At 38.4% G+C, this 21,214-nt stretch overlaps 1 protein-coding gene across 3 annotated transcripts in view; it reads left to right on the forward strand.

The window, feature by feature from the left end:
- Positions 1-21,214, forward strand: part of LOC122562231 (E3 ubiquitin-protein ligase rnf213-alpha-like) — a 192,820-nt gene that overhangs the window by 101,222 nt on the left and 70,384 nt on the right. For all 3 annotated transcript variants that reach the window (XM_043714953.2, XM_088000700.1, XM_088000701.1), the window contains 10 exons: positions 3,638-3,756; positions 7,250-7,372; positions 8,583-8,638; positions 9,890-10,043; positions 10,504-10,639; positions 10,988-11,176; positions 12,746-12,876; positions 15,438-15,595; positions 16,957-17,169; positions 18,531-18,709. In XM_043714953.2, coding sequence (XP_043570888.2) covers positions 3,638-3,756; positions 7,250-7,372; positions 8,583-8,638; positions 9,890-10,043; positions 10,504-10,639; positions 10,988-11,176; positions 12,746-12,876; positions 15,438-15,595; positions 16,957-17,169; positions 18,531-18,709 — 1,458 coding nt within the window. The remainder of the gene's footprint in view (positions 1-3,637; positions 3,757-7,249; positions 7,373-8,582; positions 8,639-9,889; positions 10,044-10,503; positions 10,640-10,987; positions 11,177-12,745; positions 12,877-15,437; positions 15,596-16,956; positions 17,170-18,530; positions 18,710-21,214) is intronic.

Raw genomic sequence — 21,214 nt, forward strand, 5'->3', positions numbered from 1 at the left:
CAGCAGGGTCTTGGGGTCCACGTACATATACCCCTTAAAGTTGTCACCCAAGTTAATTGGGTTGTTAAGAAGGCGTATGTTGTTTTGGCTTTCATTAACATGGATACTGAGTCTAAGAACCGCGACATTTTGCTGCAGCTCTATAAAACCCTGGTTAGACTGCACTTGGAATATTGTGTCCAGTTCTGGCCCCCTCATTATAGGAAGGATGTAGAGAGGGTACAGAGGAGATTTACCAGGATACTACCTGGATTGGAGGGATTGTCATATGAAGACAGGTTGAGTGAATGAGGGCTTTTAACACTGGAGAGAAGAAAGGAGACAGGTGACTTGTTAGAGGTATACAAGGTAATGAGAGGCATATATAGAATAGATAGTCAGAGACGTTTCCCAGGGCAGAAAGGAAGGTCATAATTTTAAGGTGTTTGAAGGAAGATACAGGGGAGATGTCAGGTAGGTTCTTTACGTAGAGGGTGGTGAGTGCGTGCAATGCATTGCCAGTGGTGGGAGTAGAGTCAGAGACATTAGGGACATTTAAGCAACTGCTGGATAAGCACATGGACAGCAGTGAATTGAGGGGTGTGTAGGTTGGGTTGATCTTAGATTAAGATAAATGTGCCTCACAACATTGTGGGCTGAAGGACCTGTACTGTGCTGTACTATTCTGTTCTAATACAAAAACAGAAATTGCAAGAAAAGCTCACCGGGTCTGGAAGCATCTGTGGAAAGAAATCAAAGTTTATATTTCTGGTTGAGTCACCCTTCTTCAGAACTGATTTCTCTCCACAGATGCTGCTGACCTGTTGAGCTTTTCTCGCAATTTCTGTTTTTGTATTAGAACATAGAAAAGTACAGCACACTACAGGTCCTTCAGCCCACAATGTTGTGAGGCACATTTATCTTAATCTAAGATCAACCCAATCTACACACCCCTCAATTCACTGCTCACCAGAACTGATTTCTCTCCACAGATGCTGCTGACCTATTGAGCTTTGCCAGCAATTTCTGTTTTGGTGTCTGAATTACAGCATCCGCAGTTATTTCAGTTTTTATCAAGTGCACCAAACACGTTCTTCACTACCCTGTCTACCTATGACTCCATCTTCAAGGAATTATGAACCTGCACTGCAAGGTCTCTATATTCAGCAACTCTCCCAAGACCCTACCATTAAAAGTATAAGTCCTGCCTGTATTTCAATTAACTTCATGTGCCACTCTTCCACCCATGAAATCAAGGTCTCTTTATACACTGAGATAACCTTCTTTACTGTTCACAACACCAGCAATTTTGATGTCATCTGCAAATTTAGTAACCATTCCTTCTATATTCACATCCAAATCATTTATATAAATTACAAAAAGCAGTAGACCCAACGTATTCTCTCCATGATTATTCTTTTGTCCTTAATGCATTTGTCAAATCTCTTTGGATTCTGCCTATGGTTAAGGAGAATGAAGAGGGCTAATATAGCTTTAATTTTGAAGAAATGTGAAGTAGTGCATTTTGATAGAAGAAACATCAAGAGACAATACAGGTTCAACTTTGAGGGGAGAACAGAAGCAGAAGGACCTTAAGGTTCACATATCTAATTCTCTGAAGATAGCCAGGCAACTTGAAACAGTTGGTCTTGGGATAATAAATAAAGGCATAGAATATAAAAGCAAGGACGTGATGCTGCACCTCTACAAATCATTTGTCAGACTACATTTGAAGTATTGTTTTCAATTTTGGGCATCTTATTTAAGGAAGGCTCAAAAGCGCAAGTGAGTGTGAAAAGGAATTTTACTAGAATTATGTCAAAAGTGTAGAATATTAAATGTGCAGAGATAGCAAAATTAGGCTTATCCTTCTTGGAGCAGAGATTAAGAGATGAATTTATTGAGGTATTCAAAATTCTGAACAATCTTGACATGGTCAAGAAGGATATTCTGTTTCTATTAGTTGGTATGTCAGTTAATGCAAGATCTCAGTTTCAATATTGTCAGCAAGAGAGCCAGGAGTGAGATGAGGAGAAACGTCTTTACTCAGAGAGTTGTTAGCAATTGGAATGCACTGCCTGGGAGACTGGTGGAGGTGGATTCCATTTAAGGTTTCAAATGAGAACTGGACATGTTTGAAAGTGATGAGTTGGGAGGACTACAGGTAGGCCTGGAGAATGGGACTCCCTGGGTAGTTCTTCCAGGAACTGGTACGTACACAGTGGGTTGAAAGGCCTCCTCTGTGCTGTACAATTCTATGATTCATGTAGGCTGTCATTGTAGGGACAGGAACATAACTGGATAGAATTAACATCGAGTTCATTTGAAGAGGGTGGGCAATATATTTAAGAACTTCGGATAGAAATGCGTCTTTAGAGATTGGCTTATAATTTGCAGGGACAGGGTGGTTTAAGATGGATTTTTGATGGTGGTTTTGACAGGGAGAACCAATCACAATGTCAGCTCCACATGCCACAAAGGAAGTTGATTAGTTGGCATAGTAGGAAATGGACGGAAAGAAGTAGAGAGATAGGCAAGACCTGCTGAGCAAATGTATGAGGGGAAATGAGAGCACAAGGCTATTGTGGAAATGTCATATTGTCAGGAGGCAGTTAAAAAGTCTGAAATGACCTAAAGCTGAGAGTGTGCTTATGTGAAGGAAACAACAAATACTGGCAATCACAGTGGATCAGACAGCATCCATGAAGAGAGAGCAAGCTTATGTTTCGAGTCAAGACCGTGATGATCTTCAGCAATTGTTGTTTTCAGTACAGATTCTGGCATCTGCAGTCATTTGCTTTTACAGTGCGCTAATGTGGTTGTTTTTGTTTGGAGAGAGTTTGGTACAGGTTTGGCAGAGGCAAGCAACTCATTCACTGTGGAATGCCTAAAATGTTAGTTGTGTTAATCTGTGTCTGTTAATTCATGACACACTGCAAAATTCAATGCTGTGTCCAAATTCATCCAAATTGAGTCAAGATTGTACTTTCACAGAAACCTTCCTCATAAAAATGGATTTAGGAATAGGAACCAGGATTTTCTTGCTAAGTGTACATCATGTAATACATTTGTCTCTCCTGGCACTGAGTGGCAGAATTTCATATTGTTGGGAATTCACTAAATATTTTGTAATTGTATCCACAATATGTCTGAGCAGATACATTTTCACTAATTTACCACTGTTTCTATTTGGAATGAGTTTTTTTGCCAAGAATACTTTGTATTGCTTTTTTTTATAATAAAGTAATTCAAGGTAACCAAGACAGATTAATTTCATTTTTCACTCCAAAACTTTTAAAAAGAATTATTTCTTTTTTGTTATTTTTCTACAGATACGGAATTGATTAAAATATTTAACTTGGCTAATTGTATTATAACTTTTTTTTGCTTGTTTCAAAAGAAGTAGATTCTATCTTTACATATGTTAAATTTAGTTTCCTGTAAATTTCTAAATTAATGTAGACTACAAGTGAAAAATGACTGAAAGTACTAATTAGAATGGATTGAAACAAACCTCTAACTGATGAGTAAGAACAAGAACTTAATCAATGGTATGAGGAAAAGTCAGTGCTTGCAGAAACATGAGACATTCTAATGAATTGAAGATTATTTACTGAACTAAGTTTGTACTTGTTATAACATTATGTCCTTTGGGCAGGTATTCAACTATAAATGAAATCAACAAAAGCAGGTGTGACGATTGCACAGTCTATATTTATTTCATCACTAAATTGCCAAGAATGGAAGGTGGATCAACATATGTAGGATTTCATGGAGGTAAAGATTTTCTTGCAGCTTAACTTATTTCCTTTGTACTTCACATTTGGCTTTTCAGTGAATTATCATTAATTGCTCTGCGACATATCTGTGACAGTTTCCAAGAATCTTCTTTGAAAGAATAATTCAGAATGTGTCTCAAAATGGCATGATCTTCAAGTATTCATTGAGAAACCAACAGCTAATGCGATGTTCATAGCCCACCATCCTGTGCCCTTGCATACCCCAATATGCAAAACGTAGACAACCCTGCACATAGATTTCACTGGAACAATGCAGAGTAACAGAGCTCAGTCCAAGTAAAGGAATATTACAATCCAAGCCTTGAGTTCTCAGAAACTGACAATATAAAACATAAAAGTAGCTATCAGCTGGTAAACTGCAATTCTTGTTTTTTTTTTGGAAGGGGCCATTGGCAGGAGAAGATATTCCTCCTTTGTTGTGGTTCTGTTCGCCGAGCTGGAAGTTTTTGTTGCAAACGTTTCGTCCCCTGGCTAGGCGACATCATCAGTGCTTGGGAGCCTCCTGCGAAGCGCTTCTTTGATGTTTCCTCCAGTGTTTATAGTGGTCTGTCCCTGCCGCTTCCGGTTGTCAGTTTCAGCTGTCCGCTGTAGTGGTTGGTATATTGGGTCCAGGTCGATGTGTTTGTTGATGGAGTTTGTGGATGAATGCCATGCCTCTAGGAATTCCCTGGCTGTTCTCTGTCTGGCTTGCCCCACGATAGTAGTGTTGTCCCAGTCGAATTCATATTGCTTGTTGTCAGCGTGTGTGGCTACTAAGGATAGCTGGTCGTGTCATTTCGTGGTTAGTTGATGTTCATGTATGCGGATTGCTAGCTGTCTTCCTGTTTGTCCTATATAGTATTTAGTGCAGTCCTTGCATGGTATTTTGTACACTACATTCGTCTTGCTCATGTTGGGTATCGGGTCCTTCGTTCTGGTGAGTTGTTGTCTGAGCTTGGCTGTTGGTTTGTGTGCCGTTATGAGTCCTAGGGGTCTCAGTAGTCTGGCAGTCAGTTCCGAGATGCTCCTGATGTATGGTAGTGTGGCTAGTCCTTTTGGTTGTGGTATGTCCTCGTTCCGTGGTCTTTCTCTTAGGCATCTGCTGATGAAGTTGCGCGGGTATCCGTTTTTGGCGAATACCTTGTATAGGTGTTCCTCTTCTTCTTTTTGCAGTCCTGGTGTACTGCAGTGTGTTGTGGCCCTTTTGAATAGTGTCCTGATGCAGCTTCGTTTGTGTGTGTTGCACAACTGCAGTACACACTGCAGTACACACTGCAGTACACCAGGACTGCAAAAAGAAGAAGAGGAACACCTATACAAGGTATTCGCCAAAAACGGATACCCGCGCAACTTCATCAGCAGATGCCTAAGAGAAAGACCACGGAACGAGGACATACCACAACCAAAAGGACTAGCCACACTACCATACATCAGGAGCATCTCGGAACTGACTGCCAGACTACTGAGACCCCTAGGACTCATAACAGCACACAAACCAACAGCCAAGCTCAGACAACAACTCACCAGAACGAAGGACCCGATACCCAACATGAGCAAGACGAATGTAGTGTACAAAATACCATGCAAGGACTGCACTAAATACTATATAGGACAAACAGGAAGACAGCTAGCAATCCGCATACATGAACATCAACTATCCACGAAATGACACGACCAGCTATCCTTAGTAGCCACACACGCTGACAACAAGCAACATGAATTCGACTGGGACAACACTACTATCGTGGGGCAAGCCAGACAGAGAACAGCCAGGGAATTCCTAGAGGCATGGCATTCATCCACAAACTCCATCAACAAACACATCGACCTGGACCCAATATACCAACCACTACAGCGGACAGCTGAAACTGACAACCGGAAGCGGCAGGGACAGACCACTATAAACGCTGGAGGAAACATCAAAGAAGCGCTTCGCAGGAGGCTCCCAAGCACTGATGATGTCGCCTAGCCAGGGGACGAAACGTTTGCAACAAAAACTTCCAGCTCGGCGAACAGAACCACAACAACGAGCACCCGAGCTACAAATCTTCGCACAAACTTTGAATATTCCTCCTTTATAGATCCCTTTTCAAAAATACAAAAGTTACCAATAGTTGCTACGTGTATTAGCTGGGTAGACTTATTGTTTTAGTGAAAAAAATCAGCAAAAGCTAGCAATTTCAGATACTCCTGAACTGCTGAGTTTAAATACTCTACAAATATACAAAATAGCAAAAATTGATCATTTACCCCATTCAAGCCTGCTCTACCAATAAGTGAGATCGTGATTGATTAGTTTATGTTTCAAATTCCACATTGCTGCCTACCCCAGTTACCCCAGTTATCTTTTAAGTAACAAGATTCCATCTTCCTCCGCCTTGAAAACATTCAATTGATCCTACCTCCAGTGCGTTCTGCACAACCCTCTGAGAGAAAAAATGCTCCTCACTTTTTTCCTGCCTGGTGACCCCTAAATTAAAAGCAGTGCCCCCTAGTTCTGTACTGATCTAGAAGTGAGAACATTCTTTCCACATCCACCTTATCAAGACCATTCAGGATCTTATTTATTTCAATCTAATTACTCCTTATTTTTCTAAACTCCAATGTCTTGTCAAATCTATACTCACAAAATAACCCATTCATTCCAAGTATCAATCTCATAAACCTCCTGAATTGCCTTTAATTTGTTTACATGCTTCCTTTATAAAAAAAAAACAAAACTGCATACCGTATTCAGGATATGGTCTCACCATTACCCTGTAAAACCATAACATCTTTACTTCTATGTTAATTTCCTTTCATCTAAGGACTAGTCACCTTGATTACATGCTGTGCCCGCATACTTACTATTACTGAGTAATGTACTGTAAGACCTAAATTCCTCTGCATTGCTAATTCCATAGTTGTTCTCTACTTTTTGAATCTTACCGCTGAAGTGAACAACAACAATTTCTCACATTCTACTTCACCTTCCAGATTTTTTGGCCACTCACTCAACCTAACTATATTTGTGTGCAACCTCATATTGTCTTCTTCACAACATACTTTCCTATCTATCTTGATGTCATCTGTGTATTTATGTGTTATGCCTTTGTACCCCTGCTCTAAGTCATGATGCAAATTGCAAAATGTAGAAGTCTCAGCATAGATCCTTACGGGACTCGACTTCACATCCTGCCCTTCAGACAAAGCCCTATTTCCTTTTTCCACCAGCTAACCAATCTTATTTCCATGCTAATATGTTAGTCCCTTTGCCTCATGTGGCATCTTATGAAATGCCTAATTCCTGCTTAATGTGCAAGCAAATGGTTGCAACATGGAAGTGGTTACTGTGAAGTTATAAATAATGAATATTTTGATTCAGGGTGTATATGCGCTTTATTGTGCGTATGGAACATTTAATCAAAATTTGGCCAGTTTATGCGTCTGTATATTTGACATGAAAGTTTTAGTGATGTAAGGCCAAAATTACTTTTCTATCTTGTTATTAGATCCGTGGCAGTCAGTTCACATTGATGACCTAAGGAAGTCAAAAGACATGGTTGCAGATGTGACTGCTTTCAAGGGTGTTACTATTAGCCAGCTGTTTGGCAAAGATCCAGGGGAGCCTGAACGTATGTATATTTTTCATTTTCTTTTTGGATAATGATTGGATTGTTACATTGTAATTTTTGTGAATATTGATATTTAATTTTAATTTTCAAAAATTAAGATGAAGAAAAGTTTGAAAGCTGTTCCTCATGTTTGGTAGATTTAGTTCCTAGAAGCGTCTTATTTAGTAGAAAACCTATTAGAATAGATAGTAGAAAAGTAGTAAGATATTGCGAAAATTCTCACCAGGCCTTAGAATGAGAAGCTCTCCAAAAATCTCACTACAACTCAATGTAAGCCAAAAATATAAGATTTAAACCTCATGAGTACCTTTGGGGAATATACCATAAAAATAATATTTTATATTTAGGGACATGTTGGTTATTCGATAATTTATCAAACTCTCAGGTATATTAAAAATGTTCTATGTTGGAGTCGCTGAGTTTAACAGATTTCAATGAAATAAGTAATAATACCCAAACATGTATTTTTCCAGTGTAGGCCCCTGAGCCACGTTCTATCAAATGTGACCTGTGCATCTCCCTATGTAGCTTCCACCTCCTACCCTCCCTTTTTAACTGGTGAGAATCACCTTTATCTGGCCCTCATCTTTTTTGTTAAGAAAATTTTAGATATAATCAATGTATTCTGCCATATGACAAAACACAGAATATTTGTCTACAAATGAACATAGGAGCATCGTGAAACAGAAACCAAACACTAATCCATCTGGCCAATCTAAATATTTAAGCGCTATATTTCCAAGTTACTGACCAGTTAATTACTGTTAAACATTCTAATATTTATCTTGTCTACACCTATACTTTCATCCAGCTTATTCTTATCCACTGTAATCATTTTCAATTTCTGCAGTCTTTTCTTTATAACCTGAATGCCTACTCACAGCTGTTGATGTGATCCCTGTTATGGAGATGTGTTATCGAAAGACAAATCTCCAATATCATTGACTGGATATATATGTATATATATCTTCAACTTTTTTGAAAGAACACTTTACAAAACAAAAGACACTGCTTATGGCAGCAACAACATATTTGCCAGGAACAAGTTGATTGGATGAAAATGCAAAATTTGCTATATTTTCAGTGGTCACATGACCAGTTTGTGGGCTATTGAGAGGAAAGATACTGGATTTGTGTGCACAGTCTAAGATAATGAGACTCTTCTGAAACTAACATTAGTATACTTAACAAGTATTTCTTTGTATCATAGCCATGATTGTGGATCAGCGAGAGATGACTGAAGAGCCTGTATCTGAATCACTACTTGTAAGTGTTTTTTAATTCATTTGAAATCCTTTATCTCACATATTAAGTAGCATATGTTGTATATTTCAACAAATTCAAGGAAAATCTAAAAAGGAAAAGTAGCTTAAATATCTTGGGACACTTATACTTGGCGAGAAGGCAAATAATGAGGATGACGCAAAGAGTCTCCACAGGGATGTAAACTGGTGAAGTGGGTATACTAAAGCTTGTCATTATCTTACATAAAATAATGTGGGAAAACATGAGGGTATTCACTTTGACAGGAAGAAAATGAGAGCTGAATATTATTTAAGTAGGAAAAACTGTGGGAAGCCAAAGTACAGAGGGATTTAGGGAGTACTTCTGTATGAATCATTAAAATGCTGGCATCTAAATTCATTGCACAGTTGGGAAGGCAAATGGACTGTCAGCCTTTATTTCAAAGGGATTGAAGTATAACAATAAAAAGGTCTTGCTTAAAAAGGGGTAAATGTAGTGGAATGGGTTTGAGTGGGTTGCTCTTCAGTAGGTTGGTGTGGACTTGTTGGGCCAAAAGGCCTGTTTCCACATTGTAGGGATTCTATATGTAAAAATTATACAAGGCACTAATCAGACCATACTTGAAACACTGGGAACAGTTTTGCCCCCCATACAGGAGGTACGATCGTTTACTATTGGTAGCAGTCCATAGAAGGTTCCCTTCATCGATCACGGGTGTGGAGGGATTTTCATTGAGGAGTGGTTGAGATGGTTGGCATTGTATTCATTGGAGCTCAGAAGAATAAGTAGAGATCATATTAAAACATGTGACGTGCTGTAAGCCTGTTTTCCCTCATGGAGAGTCTAGGACACAGGACATAATCTCAGAATAAGGGGACCCATTTAAGACAGGGATGAGGAGGAATTTTCTTCTCCAAAGGTAGTGAATCTGTGGAATTCTTTACTGCTGTGGGCTCCTTAAGTTGGTATATTAGCTATACTGAAAGTTGACATAGACATGTGTTTCAGTAATTAAGAGAATCATAGTTATAGTGAAAAGGCAGGAAAGTGAAGTTGAGGATTATCAAATCAGTTGTGCTCCCGGTGCATGGTGGATCAGTATGGATGGGTTGAATGGCCTACTTCTGCTCCCATGTCTTTTAGTCGAATAGTGAATGGAAGTGTAGTTCAAGCATTACTTTTGTGAGATGATGCTTCCTTCTTGTTGCATTGTTTGTTTTGTTGTCTTTTTAGTATGTAAATGTGAATAACTTGCACTGTTTCTTTGAAAAGAGTAATGAAAAGATCTTGGATACAACCTCACTGATAAGGAGTTGTGTGCAGCCTGCTGTTAGCATGCTGAAGGATCAGCACCAAAGTGCTAGTCGCAGCACGAAACGAGTAGAAATCCTACTTTCACTGTTAATGGAAGACAATGAGCTCAAAGGTTTGTTAACTGTTTTACGTGGATCAAATTGTTACGTCATTTACAAATGAACATAATGTCTGACTTCTCAGTAGAGTATATTCCATTGCAGCTATTGAGATTAGATTAGATTAGATTAGATTAGATTCAGTGTGGAAACAGGCCCTTCGGCCCAACAAGTCCAGATAGTCAGGCTCAGGTTGATGTTGATCATGAACTAGCTCTAGCAATTGTGAACAGCTATGGGATTTGAAGCTTTTTCAGTAACTGGCATTGTTTAATCTGTTTAAATGCAAAATGTACACCCTAAAGTATTTCACTGGCACCAGGCAAGCAAGACCCTATTTCAGCATTTGGATGACCCTTTAAATTGTTCTTTCGAATGGACCATGTGAATATGTTAATGACTGGAAGAAATGTGTACTGTACAGATAATGATGGTTCTCAGTAAAATCGCCAAACCCCTTTTTTTTTTATTTAGCTTCATTCCTTTCAATGATGAAACAAAGGCTACATTCACTTCTGCTGAAGAGAGATGAGGAGTCTATCAATGCAACGGAATGGATGGTGCGGGAAGCCTCAAACCTTGAAGCACTTCAGGAAGGTGGTACCTTCAGGTATTTCTACTCTGTTCCTTCCTCCAAGAAGGCTTAAAAACTGTTTTTAATGCGAAATAAATAAATTGTTGAAGTTTCATTCTAAAATATCTTTTCAAGAAAATTGAAAATTCATTGGTGGTATGCCATTGTATTTTAATAGCTAATGAACAATTTATATTTGAGGTCCAAAAGGTATCAGAATAGCTAAAGGATGTAGTGAAGTCTGCCTAAAAGAGATGCTTACATGAAACAAATGACTTTTCTTTTACTCCATTTAAAAAAAAACGTCTGTCTGCTGTCTTGCACTATTTGCTTTGGTTTTCCATTCAAGTTTATTCAATTTAAAAACAGTATTTTGCTTTACAGGCACACACTTTGGAAACAAGTTCAGAAAGTAGTGACACCTTTCCTGGCACAGATTATCTCTATTATAGACCGAGACTGTAACCTAAACTTGTTAATTGATGAGACTCCTGAACTTGTACAAACACTTTGGTTGGACATTTTTAGTGACTTAAATCTGCTGGATATTCCTTACAACAGAGATATTCTCAGGTAGGTATTTTACAAAGTACAGTGATCTTCATTATAAAAAAACTTCTCATTGGTGAAGGAGCAGCTAAATCTGTTGGAGTATAACCTGGTATTGTGTGGTTTTTAACTTTGTCCACCCCAGTCCAACACTGGCACTTTCACGTCATGACCATTATTTATTACATTCTTCTCCCTCTTGTGGTATTGCATATTTACAGCATCTTTTTTCCTATAAGACATTAATTCCCACTGCTGAATAATAGCTGACTTGATCATTGATTTCCTATTGTTCAATTCCTGGAGTTGAAATGTTCTCAATTTCATGGATTTGTCACTGCATCACCTCAGTAAGTGTTGGGCAAGAGCCTAGGTTCTTTACATTAGAAGGAGGAGCTGAGCCCTAATCTATTTCATAGGATCTTGTACTAAAAGGTTATGAAATTGCACTATTGGAGACCAAGGAGAAAGTTTGCTGCCTCATTTGTCAGTTCCTTCTACCCAGCTGTGTTATTGCTGCATTTTGATCATAGAGTCAAACAGCATAGAGACAGGACAATCGGCCCTCAATGTCTATTCCAACCAACAAACATCAAGCTATAATAATCCCATTTATCTGCACTTGATCCATAGCCTACTCTGACCCAGCATTTTAAGTCTTCATAAACCTGTTCTTTTCCAGTAGCTGCAGGTTCCTGCTGTTAGAGATAGAACATTATAAAGTTAAATCTAGCGTCCCGCATGTTACTTGTGATCCCCTCATCTAAGGAAAGATATGCTGGCATTGCAGGCTATTCAGAAATTGTTCACTAGGTTGACCCTGGGTATGATGGTCACACTGTGGGTTGGTCCTTACTCATTGAACCTTAGAAGAATGAGAGGCAACCATTGTTTTGGGAGAGTCTTAAGACCAGAGGGTATAGTCTCAGTATAGGCAGTCACCATGTTAAGACAGAGATAAGGAGGAATTTCTTCTTTGATAGGAGTGAATCTGTGGAATTTTTTACTGCAGAGGCTGTCAAGTCTGTCTTATTCAGAATATTCAAAACTGAAATAGAATTTTAACTGATGGAAATCAAGGATTATTGGGAAAAGGCATGGAAATAAAGTTAAGGATTATCAGATCATCGATCATGATCTCATTGAATGGTGGAGCAGGTTTTAAGGGCTGAATGACCTGCTTCTGCTTCTATGTGTTAACTTCTTACATGATGTCCAGTACAGATTGGATCTGGCAAAGACTCTGAAATACATTGGAAGCCTCTCCCTTCTTGGCCATAAGTGTTGACCTATTCGTGAGTCTATGTCAGAGATAATAAACAGATTGGGTTTTAGCCTCAATTTGATACTTGAAGCAAACTGCATGATTGTATTTGCTCTACATAAAAATAAAAAAGACCAAACATGGAGGAGAATATCGTTCGGTTGTTAACACCATCACTGCAGACTTCCAAAGTATTTTTGTTTTGTCCCTAGCCCCATCTCAACCCTTCCCACATACATTCTGCCTAAAGGTTGAAAAGTTGAATCATGTTTTAAAATCGTTAACGATCTCTGTATTATTTTTTAAACTGCTTATTATTCATTTGGCAGTTTACAATCTGAGATTGTTGTCCACAACTACATGAAGATGGATGTACTGGCAATTAGTAACATGTTACCTTTCAGTTGGAGAATAAAAGACTTTTTGGATGAATTATGGATTCGGGCCCAGTATATGGAAGGTACTTGATGATTAATGTGACCACATAGTTAAATTACTATAGCAATGCTGTGATCTAACGAAAATAGATAATTGAAAGGCAGCTCAAATAAAGCCTTCAGATTTTCTGACAGAAATGAAGTATAAGATAATGAGAGAATATTTTAAACTTTATGTGAAGTCATGACATATTGAAATCATCTGCCATTATAAATGCCTTCTTCAGCTATTGGGCAAAACAGACTCCAACCTATGATGCTGTATAATCACAGTTCAGGCAGAATGTGAACTTAGTCCATAGTTATTGACCCAGATCCTGATATTTCCGGCTTCCTCAAGTTCTGCCTTATTCTAGCAACACACTTGAGAATTGAATAAGCAGCAAAAGAAAAACAGATGTTAAAACACATATCCTCCTGCAATTTCAGTGTGCCTTGGTTTGGAGCTGCAGTGCGTTATGACCAAAATGGGAGGAGTTCATGGCCTATCTCTCGACCCACTATTCCACGGGTCACAACATAAATTTGATTGTTTTATCCAATACCTATTACAACCAGTTGTATGCTTTCCGTACACAAGATAAGAAGAAAAAAATCCATTAATCAAATTTCTTTAATAAACAAAAATACTGATTTAATGTAAAATAATTCTTCAATGACCCCTTTAAAAAGAAAACACTGATATATCCACAGAAATAAATCAATTTTTTTCATGACCTTTCTAAACTCTAGACATCAAAATATTAAACATGCAGTTTTTATATCAAATCAAAGAAATCAACCAAAAGTATCCTTCTGGAGTGTTCTGAAGAAGTACCATATTGGACTTGAAACTCTGTTTCTCTTTTCACATTTGCTGTCTGACTCAATGAGTTTCTGCAGCATTTTTAGTTTTGTTCCACGCTTACAGCACCTGCAGTATTTTGCTCTTATTTGATGTTCTTCTTTAGTTTTTGAATCAAGTCTTAGGATGGACTAATCAGCAGCAGAATCACAGAAAGCATTCAACTGATCAATTTTTTTATACCCTTAACATGAGTCAAACATGCAGTTTTTATATCAAATCAAAGAAATCAACCAAAAGTATCCTTCTGGAGTGTTCTGAAGAAGTACCATATTGGACTGTTCAATCAAATGAAGTAATCGCTTACAATTAAAACCCCATTATCCATTTGTAACAGTGCCATACACACAATGGGTGTGCTTTTCCCTGAACAATGTCGGAAATGGCAAGAATGAGCAAAAGGTTCCGTTTTGCAATCAAGTGTTGACAGTCCAGATGAGATTCTTGCTAGTGAGCAGCAAGGCCTATTTGCGTTAATTAACACCCTCATTATTACATAATCTTACCTCATTGATGTGCAGTTTCCCATTCTCCCACCTGCCTGCTGAAAACTAGATGGCAGCAATTCCCAACAGGAATGTCAAAAATGCCAGGCTGCCTGTGACTCTTCCAGATTATTGCTTCCTCCTCCACCCTTTTATCAGTCGCTAACATCGCCAGGCACACCCTGTGGCAGTGACCATATACAAACTGTCCATTAGGACTTGTAGGTCCCTGGCTGCAAAATGGGATCCAATTTTCCTCCATCCAACACATTTGGAACATTTTCTCGGAACCATGCAGGACAGTTGAGGACTGCCGATGCTTGACCAGCTGCATGGCTAGCCTTTAAAAATGGCACTGGTGCCAGGAATCCTGAGAGGTCTCGACAGTACTTCTGTTTATAGCAAGTGAAAAGATAATATGAGCAAGGTGTCAGTCAGGCGAGGTGCCTAGGTAATAAGATGAGTTTGGGAAGATAGTGTGAGAGTATTCCTTACCACTATCTTACTTGCTGCACCAGAAAATAAATTTTTGTTCTAAGAAGACATTGCAGTTCTAACCTTTAAAGGTGTTCACTGTCCTGAATCCCAAGAGACAATGTCACTTCTTCATTGTTTATTGTGTTCCTGTCAAGTAGATCCAGTTTTTATTGCTTAGTAAAGTTAGCACTTCTTTACAGTGCCTGCTTGTGCTTGGCATCAAACTTGAGCTTACTTTCAGAATTGCATTTACTCTTTACAAGCCTAACTATCTGATTCTGCATAATTAGCTCAGTAGCCTAGCTTGTTCATCTCACATTCAAACATTCAACTAATGCAAGGTTGCATAAAGTGCTTATTTTTTTTCCAAAATGTGGCTATACTTTAGACTAGGTTTGTGAGAAGGTCTTCAACACATGCTACTGAGCTTGGTTGCTTTTTACAAATGTATGACGAAGAAGCTGGAGTTTGAAATCCTTTTACAATCTGCACTGTACTCATGGTATTACACTGTTCATAAATACTTGTGTGATATGTGTGGATGAGATAGCACATGAACAAAAATTCTCCATTTCAATTCCAGATGAAAATATCAATGGAATAGGCCTATTAATGCCATATGTCAGTCATTTATTCTTTTAATTTACTATTATGACCTCTGCCACTATATTTCTGCAGCTACAAATTTTACCAAACTGCAGAATTAAACAGATTGGAGTCTTGAGAGAATTCCACATAATTAATTATTACTTGTTCTGTCTTTCAAATTCATAAACAGGACAAGGTGAGCACAAGCTGAATGAAATATTTAATAAAACTGGATTTGGAAAATACCTTTTAAATCTGAGTGAAGAATGGAGACAGGAATTTTTCTTGAGGTACTTGAACGATTTCCTGCTGATGACCATGAGCATTTCATCTGAATCAGAATTTGAGGTAAAGTATTCGAATCTAGTTGATTGCTTCAGGTTCTTCAAAACAGCAAAATGCTTTCATGTAATGAATTTGACCTTTAACATTTAGACAGATAAAGAAAATTAAGTAAGGAAGAACCCCGCACCAATAATGGAGCCAAACAAGTTTCTTCTGCGTACTTTGCACAGGCAATAAATTGAAAATCTATTCCTATCGATCAAATAAAATATACTGGTAGTGCTAGTAAAATGCAGGGCTTCTAATTGAAATTGGGAAACTGAACACAATACCTTTACACTCATTTTTCAGGACTACAATGAGTGCCATGCACAGAGTGCACATCCTGACAACTCAAAAGTAGATTGTGGGTCGTATTATTATTTGAACAAGCTCTAAACACTCATTGTGTCTTGAAAGTCATTTACGTTCAGTTTACGTCAGCAAACATCTGCTTGCTTTGCCATTGGTTGGTGTTTGCAACTTGACTTGTGGTGGCTACTGAAGAGCTCATTGCGGCACAGACAAGGTTGTTCAATGTTATCCAGTTTCCCAGTGGCATCACTTAAGCAAATGTTTGGACTCCTCTTTACATAAAGACTGAAACTCCTGCTTAGGTGTCCATCAGGATCCATATAAAATGGCCAGGCTCCAGTATTAAGTTGATTAGCTTTCAGGTGTACTTTGGCCATGAATATAGTACAATAAATTGTCCCTCATTATAAAACTGGGCTAATGAGATTCAATTCCATCCTAATTTGAATTTCTCAGAGTTTGTGGATTCGCTCACCAGCCTTCCTGATGCCGACATTTAGATGTAGAGACTGAGTCTCTGCTGAAACGAAGTTGGAAGTCACATGACAACAGGTTATAGTGCAACATGTTTATTTGGAATCATGAGCTTTTGAAGCACTGCTCCTTAGGTGAAATCCTGCACTTGACAAAGGAACAGCGCTCTGAAAGCTTGTGATTTCAAATAACCCTGTTGGACTATAACTGGTGTCATTTGACTTCCAAGTTTGTCCACCCTAGTCCAACAACGGCACCTCAACATCATCTGCTGGGACAGAGGGACAGAGAAAAAGGGAAGGTGATAGGAATTGGCAAGGGAAAACAGAGAGATGAGAATCACCATACCCGAATCATATGATCTGTTCAGTAGCCCCCACCAGCATACACCATGATTGAGAAAAGAACAGTTGAAATGCAGTTCTTCAACTGTAAGTTGGACAGTCATGTTGGATAAAGGTCATGAGTTTTGAGGATATCCAATGTCGTATAAAATACTGAGTAATGAAGCCTGAGAGACTTTTCAAAAAACATTTATTCGATATGCTGTGATACTTGCTAAATCTGTTAAACCTTTTTTTGTATGTTTTATTTAGTTCCTTCAGGGAGCACTGATGTCCTGTGTAAATGAGTTGAAAATAAAGTACAGTATTGGGGATGATCTGTCTATATTTTGGGTGCACATTGCACATCAACATTTCAAAAATCGTCTTCAAAATTTTTCACGAATTGTTGCAGTGCAACCTTCGGTCCTGCAACTTCTACAAAGGGTGAACAATGATATTCAGAAAGCTGAAAGCAGAGAGATGGTGAGTGTGATTATCAATATTACAACACAATCGTAACCATCAGGAAGAAAATATTGCATTTACATAGTATCTTATTGTTATCCTTGGGATTTGCCAACACACATTATTTTCAAAGTCCAATCACTGTTCCAAAGTCATTAATTATTAAGTTTATTATTAGAAGAAGAAGTAGCATTTTTTCATTAAATACTTTGCCCTCTCACTCATAGTCCTTTAGAACAAGGAGGATGCTTGAGACCGGAGCTCACAATTAGGAGAGGGGAGAGAAGGCTCTAAGAGAGACGGGTGAAGTCAGTGAAAGGCAGGCTATGGAAAAGGCAGAGGAAGAAAATGCATTAAAAGAAATAGATCCATCTTCTAAATAGGTAATCATCGGTCAGTATGTTTGTTGGTGCATGGTCACTTGGGGAGTCCTGCACCTCTTTGAGCTTTATTCATGCTGCGTACCTTCAGCCTTTGGCCTTTGCCATACAGGATGATCCCGAACAACTGTTCAAACAACTTTCAGACTTTTAGATTGTGATCCTCCAGATGGTTAAACAGCTATCTGCCATGAAATGCTGTTGTCTGCCTTTAAGCCAAATTTTAAAAATCTAATTGGACACTGGCCCTCCTATTCCATAAGCCTCATTTTTTTAACCATCCTTTTATTTGATATCTTGTAAAACTCTTTTCTTGAAAAGTATGTTGACAAAATCCACTCCATTTTTTTCGTTCCCTTCTGTTTCTTTATCAAAAAAATGAATTAGATGAGTCAAACATAACCTGCCTTTTGGGAGAAAGTGAGGACTGCAGATGCTGGAGATCAGAGTTGAGAGTGTGGTGCTGGAAAGGCGCAACAGGCAGTATCTGATGAGCAGAAGAATTGATGTTTGAGGCATAAGTTCTTCATCAGGAATGAAGTTTCATCTGCCTTTTGCAAATCTGTGCTGGGTTTCCTTAATTAACTCAAACCTGTTCATGTGTCTGCACCCCAGGGATGTTCGGCTTCTAGCTTGTTGTTGATAGGATTTTCCTTTCGTGAATAAAAATATCAAATTTGACACTCAGGTACCTCTCCCTGTCCAGGGGAGGATTGAAAAATTAAGGCAAGCCATTTTACTATCTACATCCTCACTTCCTTTAACAACCTGAGATGCAAACCATCCTGACCAGGTGATTGATGTATCCTAAGCATGGCATATCTTTCTGATAGGAATGCTTTTTAAGTAATCTCCAAACTCTGTAAACGTTTTGACTTCAATTAATTAGACAGTTTTTTCTGCTTAATAAATTCCCCTTCATTTATGTAGACTGCCTTCAATGAAACTTTTCCCCCATTTAAGGACTTTTAATTATTTTTTTTTGTTATTTTAACATAGGTCATCGATGTTTATGCAGCAGCTGCCTGTGTTGAAATGCTAGAATCTGCACAAAATGAAATGCCACCTGAAGTCTGGTTACATGAAGTCAATAGTCTGCAGATGCCCATTGAACTAATCTGCACAGAAGAATTTCTGCAATGCCAGGGGATCAAATCATCTGTTGTGCATCTTGTCCAGTAAGAATTATTTTATTAAAATGTTGTTTGAAAACTTAGAGAAAGGGATGTAATATTTAACAAAGTATGGCAGATTGCAACATAGTTCTAAGATTTGTGATTGTGAAAAAGTCAAAGTTATGTTTTGCTGTTTTAAAGCAGTATAAAATTGCGATCATAACTAACAACAATGCAGTTTGTTCACATGTAATGATGAGCTGCCTCATAGCAGCTATAACCCTCTAACAGCAGCTTATTGCTCTTTGATTTTAGGGGGCTGCCGCTTAGATCACTGAATCATATTCTGTTTGAAATTCTGTTTCAGAGCTGCTCTACTTTGCTATTTCCTTTCTTTCACATTCCACTTTGAAAGGTCTCCCCAACTATAATTCCTCCTATCTACTGCTCATCGTCATCTCTTTAGTAAAGCACCAGGCAACATTTTCTCTAAATACGACTTAGTTGTATCACTTCTCAAAGAAGTTAACATGCAAGCTATTTTAAATCAGTGAGTCATGATTTGGAGATGCCGGCGTTGGACTGGGGTGTACAAAGTTAAAAATCACACAACACCAGGTTATAGTCCAACAGGTTTAATTGGAAGCACACTAGCTTTCGAAAGCTAGTGTGCTTCCAATTAAACCTGTTGGACTATAACCTGGTGTTGTGTGATCTTTAACTAAAGCAGTGAGCTAATAGGTTGAATTTACAGCTCTATATTTAAATGTTTATTTTCTCACAATTATTCTTTTGCTGATGCTGATTTTAATGTTAAATGATTGAAATGAACTATGTTGTTAAATGAACTAACACCTGTCATAGTCCACAATATAATGTACAATGTTAAAGGTTATTTATGCAGAAGCATCATGTTCAATTTCTTGATCAAAACAAACGAAATTTGTGTGATGCAGTCTGTAATTGTTCTCTGTTTTCTCCACTTTGGTGTCCCCAAAGCAAACTCCTGCAGCAATTATTTAAATATCTCAGTTTAATGTGTGGCCAGTAATATTGCTCATTGAATAGTTACTGCAATTAAATAGTGTTGTTAATGTAGGGAATCATCTCTATGCACTTCACAATGATAATACAAATACTGAGATTGAGATAATGGAAGATATATTAGGAAAGATGATGAAAAGTTTGGTTCAAAACATTTTTTTAATGCAGGTTAGAAAGAATGTTTTAAGCTGAGGATTTCTTACAAACATCCAAATTAGGAGGAGTGGTGGGTCATTTGGCTCTCTAGTCTGCTTGAGCCATTTGATAAGATCATGGCTGATCTCATTGTGGCTTCAAATGTATTTTCTTTCCAACTCCTCTTACCTTTGACTCCCATGTTAATCAAGAGTCTGCCTAACTTAGCCTTAGAAGTATTCAATGACTATTTCTCCACTGCTGTCTGGGGAAGAGAATTCCACAGATCCTCAACCCTCTGAGAGATAATGTCTTCTCATCTGCATCTTAGATTAAAATTTCGAATAACCACAACAGTCAAAATTTGCAGAGCACAGCATTGCTGACTGGTACTAAATTGGGAGGAGGTTAGACATGTGGAGAGATTTGAGATTTTCAGATTCAGTTAGAGGCATTGATAGATTGGGAGCCATTGCAAGATCAGACAATACATGGTGGAGAATTAAGGTAGGGGTTAGAATATGGTCAGCAAAATAATGGTTGCCATGGAATTTAAAGATGGTATGTCATTCAAATGGGCGGCACGGTGGCACAGTGGTTAGCACTGCTGCCTCACAGCGCCAGAGACCCGGGTTCAATTCCCGACTCAGGCGACTGACTGTGTGGAGTTTGCACGTTCTCCCCGTGTCTGCGTGGGTTTCCTCCGGGTGCTCCGGTTTCCTCCCACAATCCAAAAAAAAAATGTGCGGGTCAGGTGAATTGGCCATGCTAAATTGCCCGTAGTGTTAGGTTAAAGGGGTAAATGTAGGGGTATGGGTGGGTTGCGCTTCGGCGGGTCGGTGTGGACTTGTTGGGCCGAAGGGCCTGTTTCCACACTGTAAGTAATCTAATCTAATCTAATCTAATCAAGTTAGCTCAGCATCTGCTTGAAGTACAGAGTTACAGCAGATGTACTGCTACAGATTATTCTGCAGCAAATGGAGAATCAAGGAAGTGTAGAGGATCAACCATTAAAGGATGCATTCATGCAGAAATCCAGAAAAGGCAAGAATGATTTTGGTGATATTTAATGACCAGCAAAAGTACACCATTCAGAGTGTCAAATGGGCAGTAAGCAATGCAAAAGTCACTTGGTGGCAGTTTAGCAAAATACAGAGGAATAAAGGATCAGAGTTAGGTTAAAATAAAGTTCAAACTTCTCAAAACTCGTGTAGAATACTGGGGCAGCTGTGGGCCACATACTAAAACCTGGGAGTTCATCGGAGAATACAGTCTCATACATAAATGGAATAAAACTGAAAAACGAACAATTGTTAGTTGCACAACAACAACAGCAGCAACTGTAAATTGGAAAACATCAGTTTGAATTATGTAAATTCCATATATAAA

The sequence above is a fragment of the Chiloscyllium plagiosum genome, unplaced genomic scaffold, assembly GCF_037043375.1.
Source record: "Chiloscyllium plagiosum isolate Xiang-an unplaced genomic scaffold, Cpla_swu_hap1 HiC_scaffold_25, whole genome shotgun sequence".
Lineage (NCBI taxonomy): Eukaryota > Metazoa > Chordata > Chondrichthyes > Orectolobiformes > Hemiscylliidae > Chiloscyllium > Chiloscyllium plagiosum.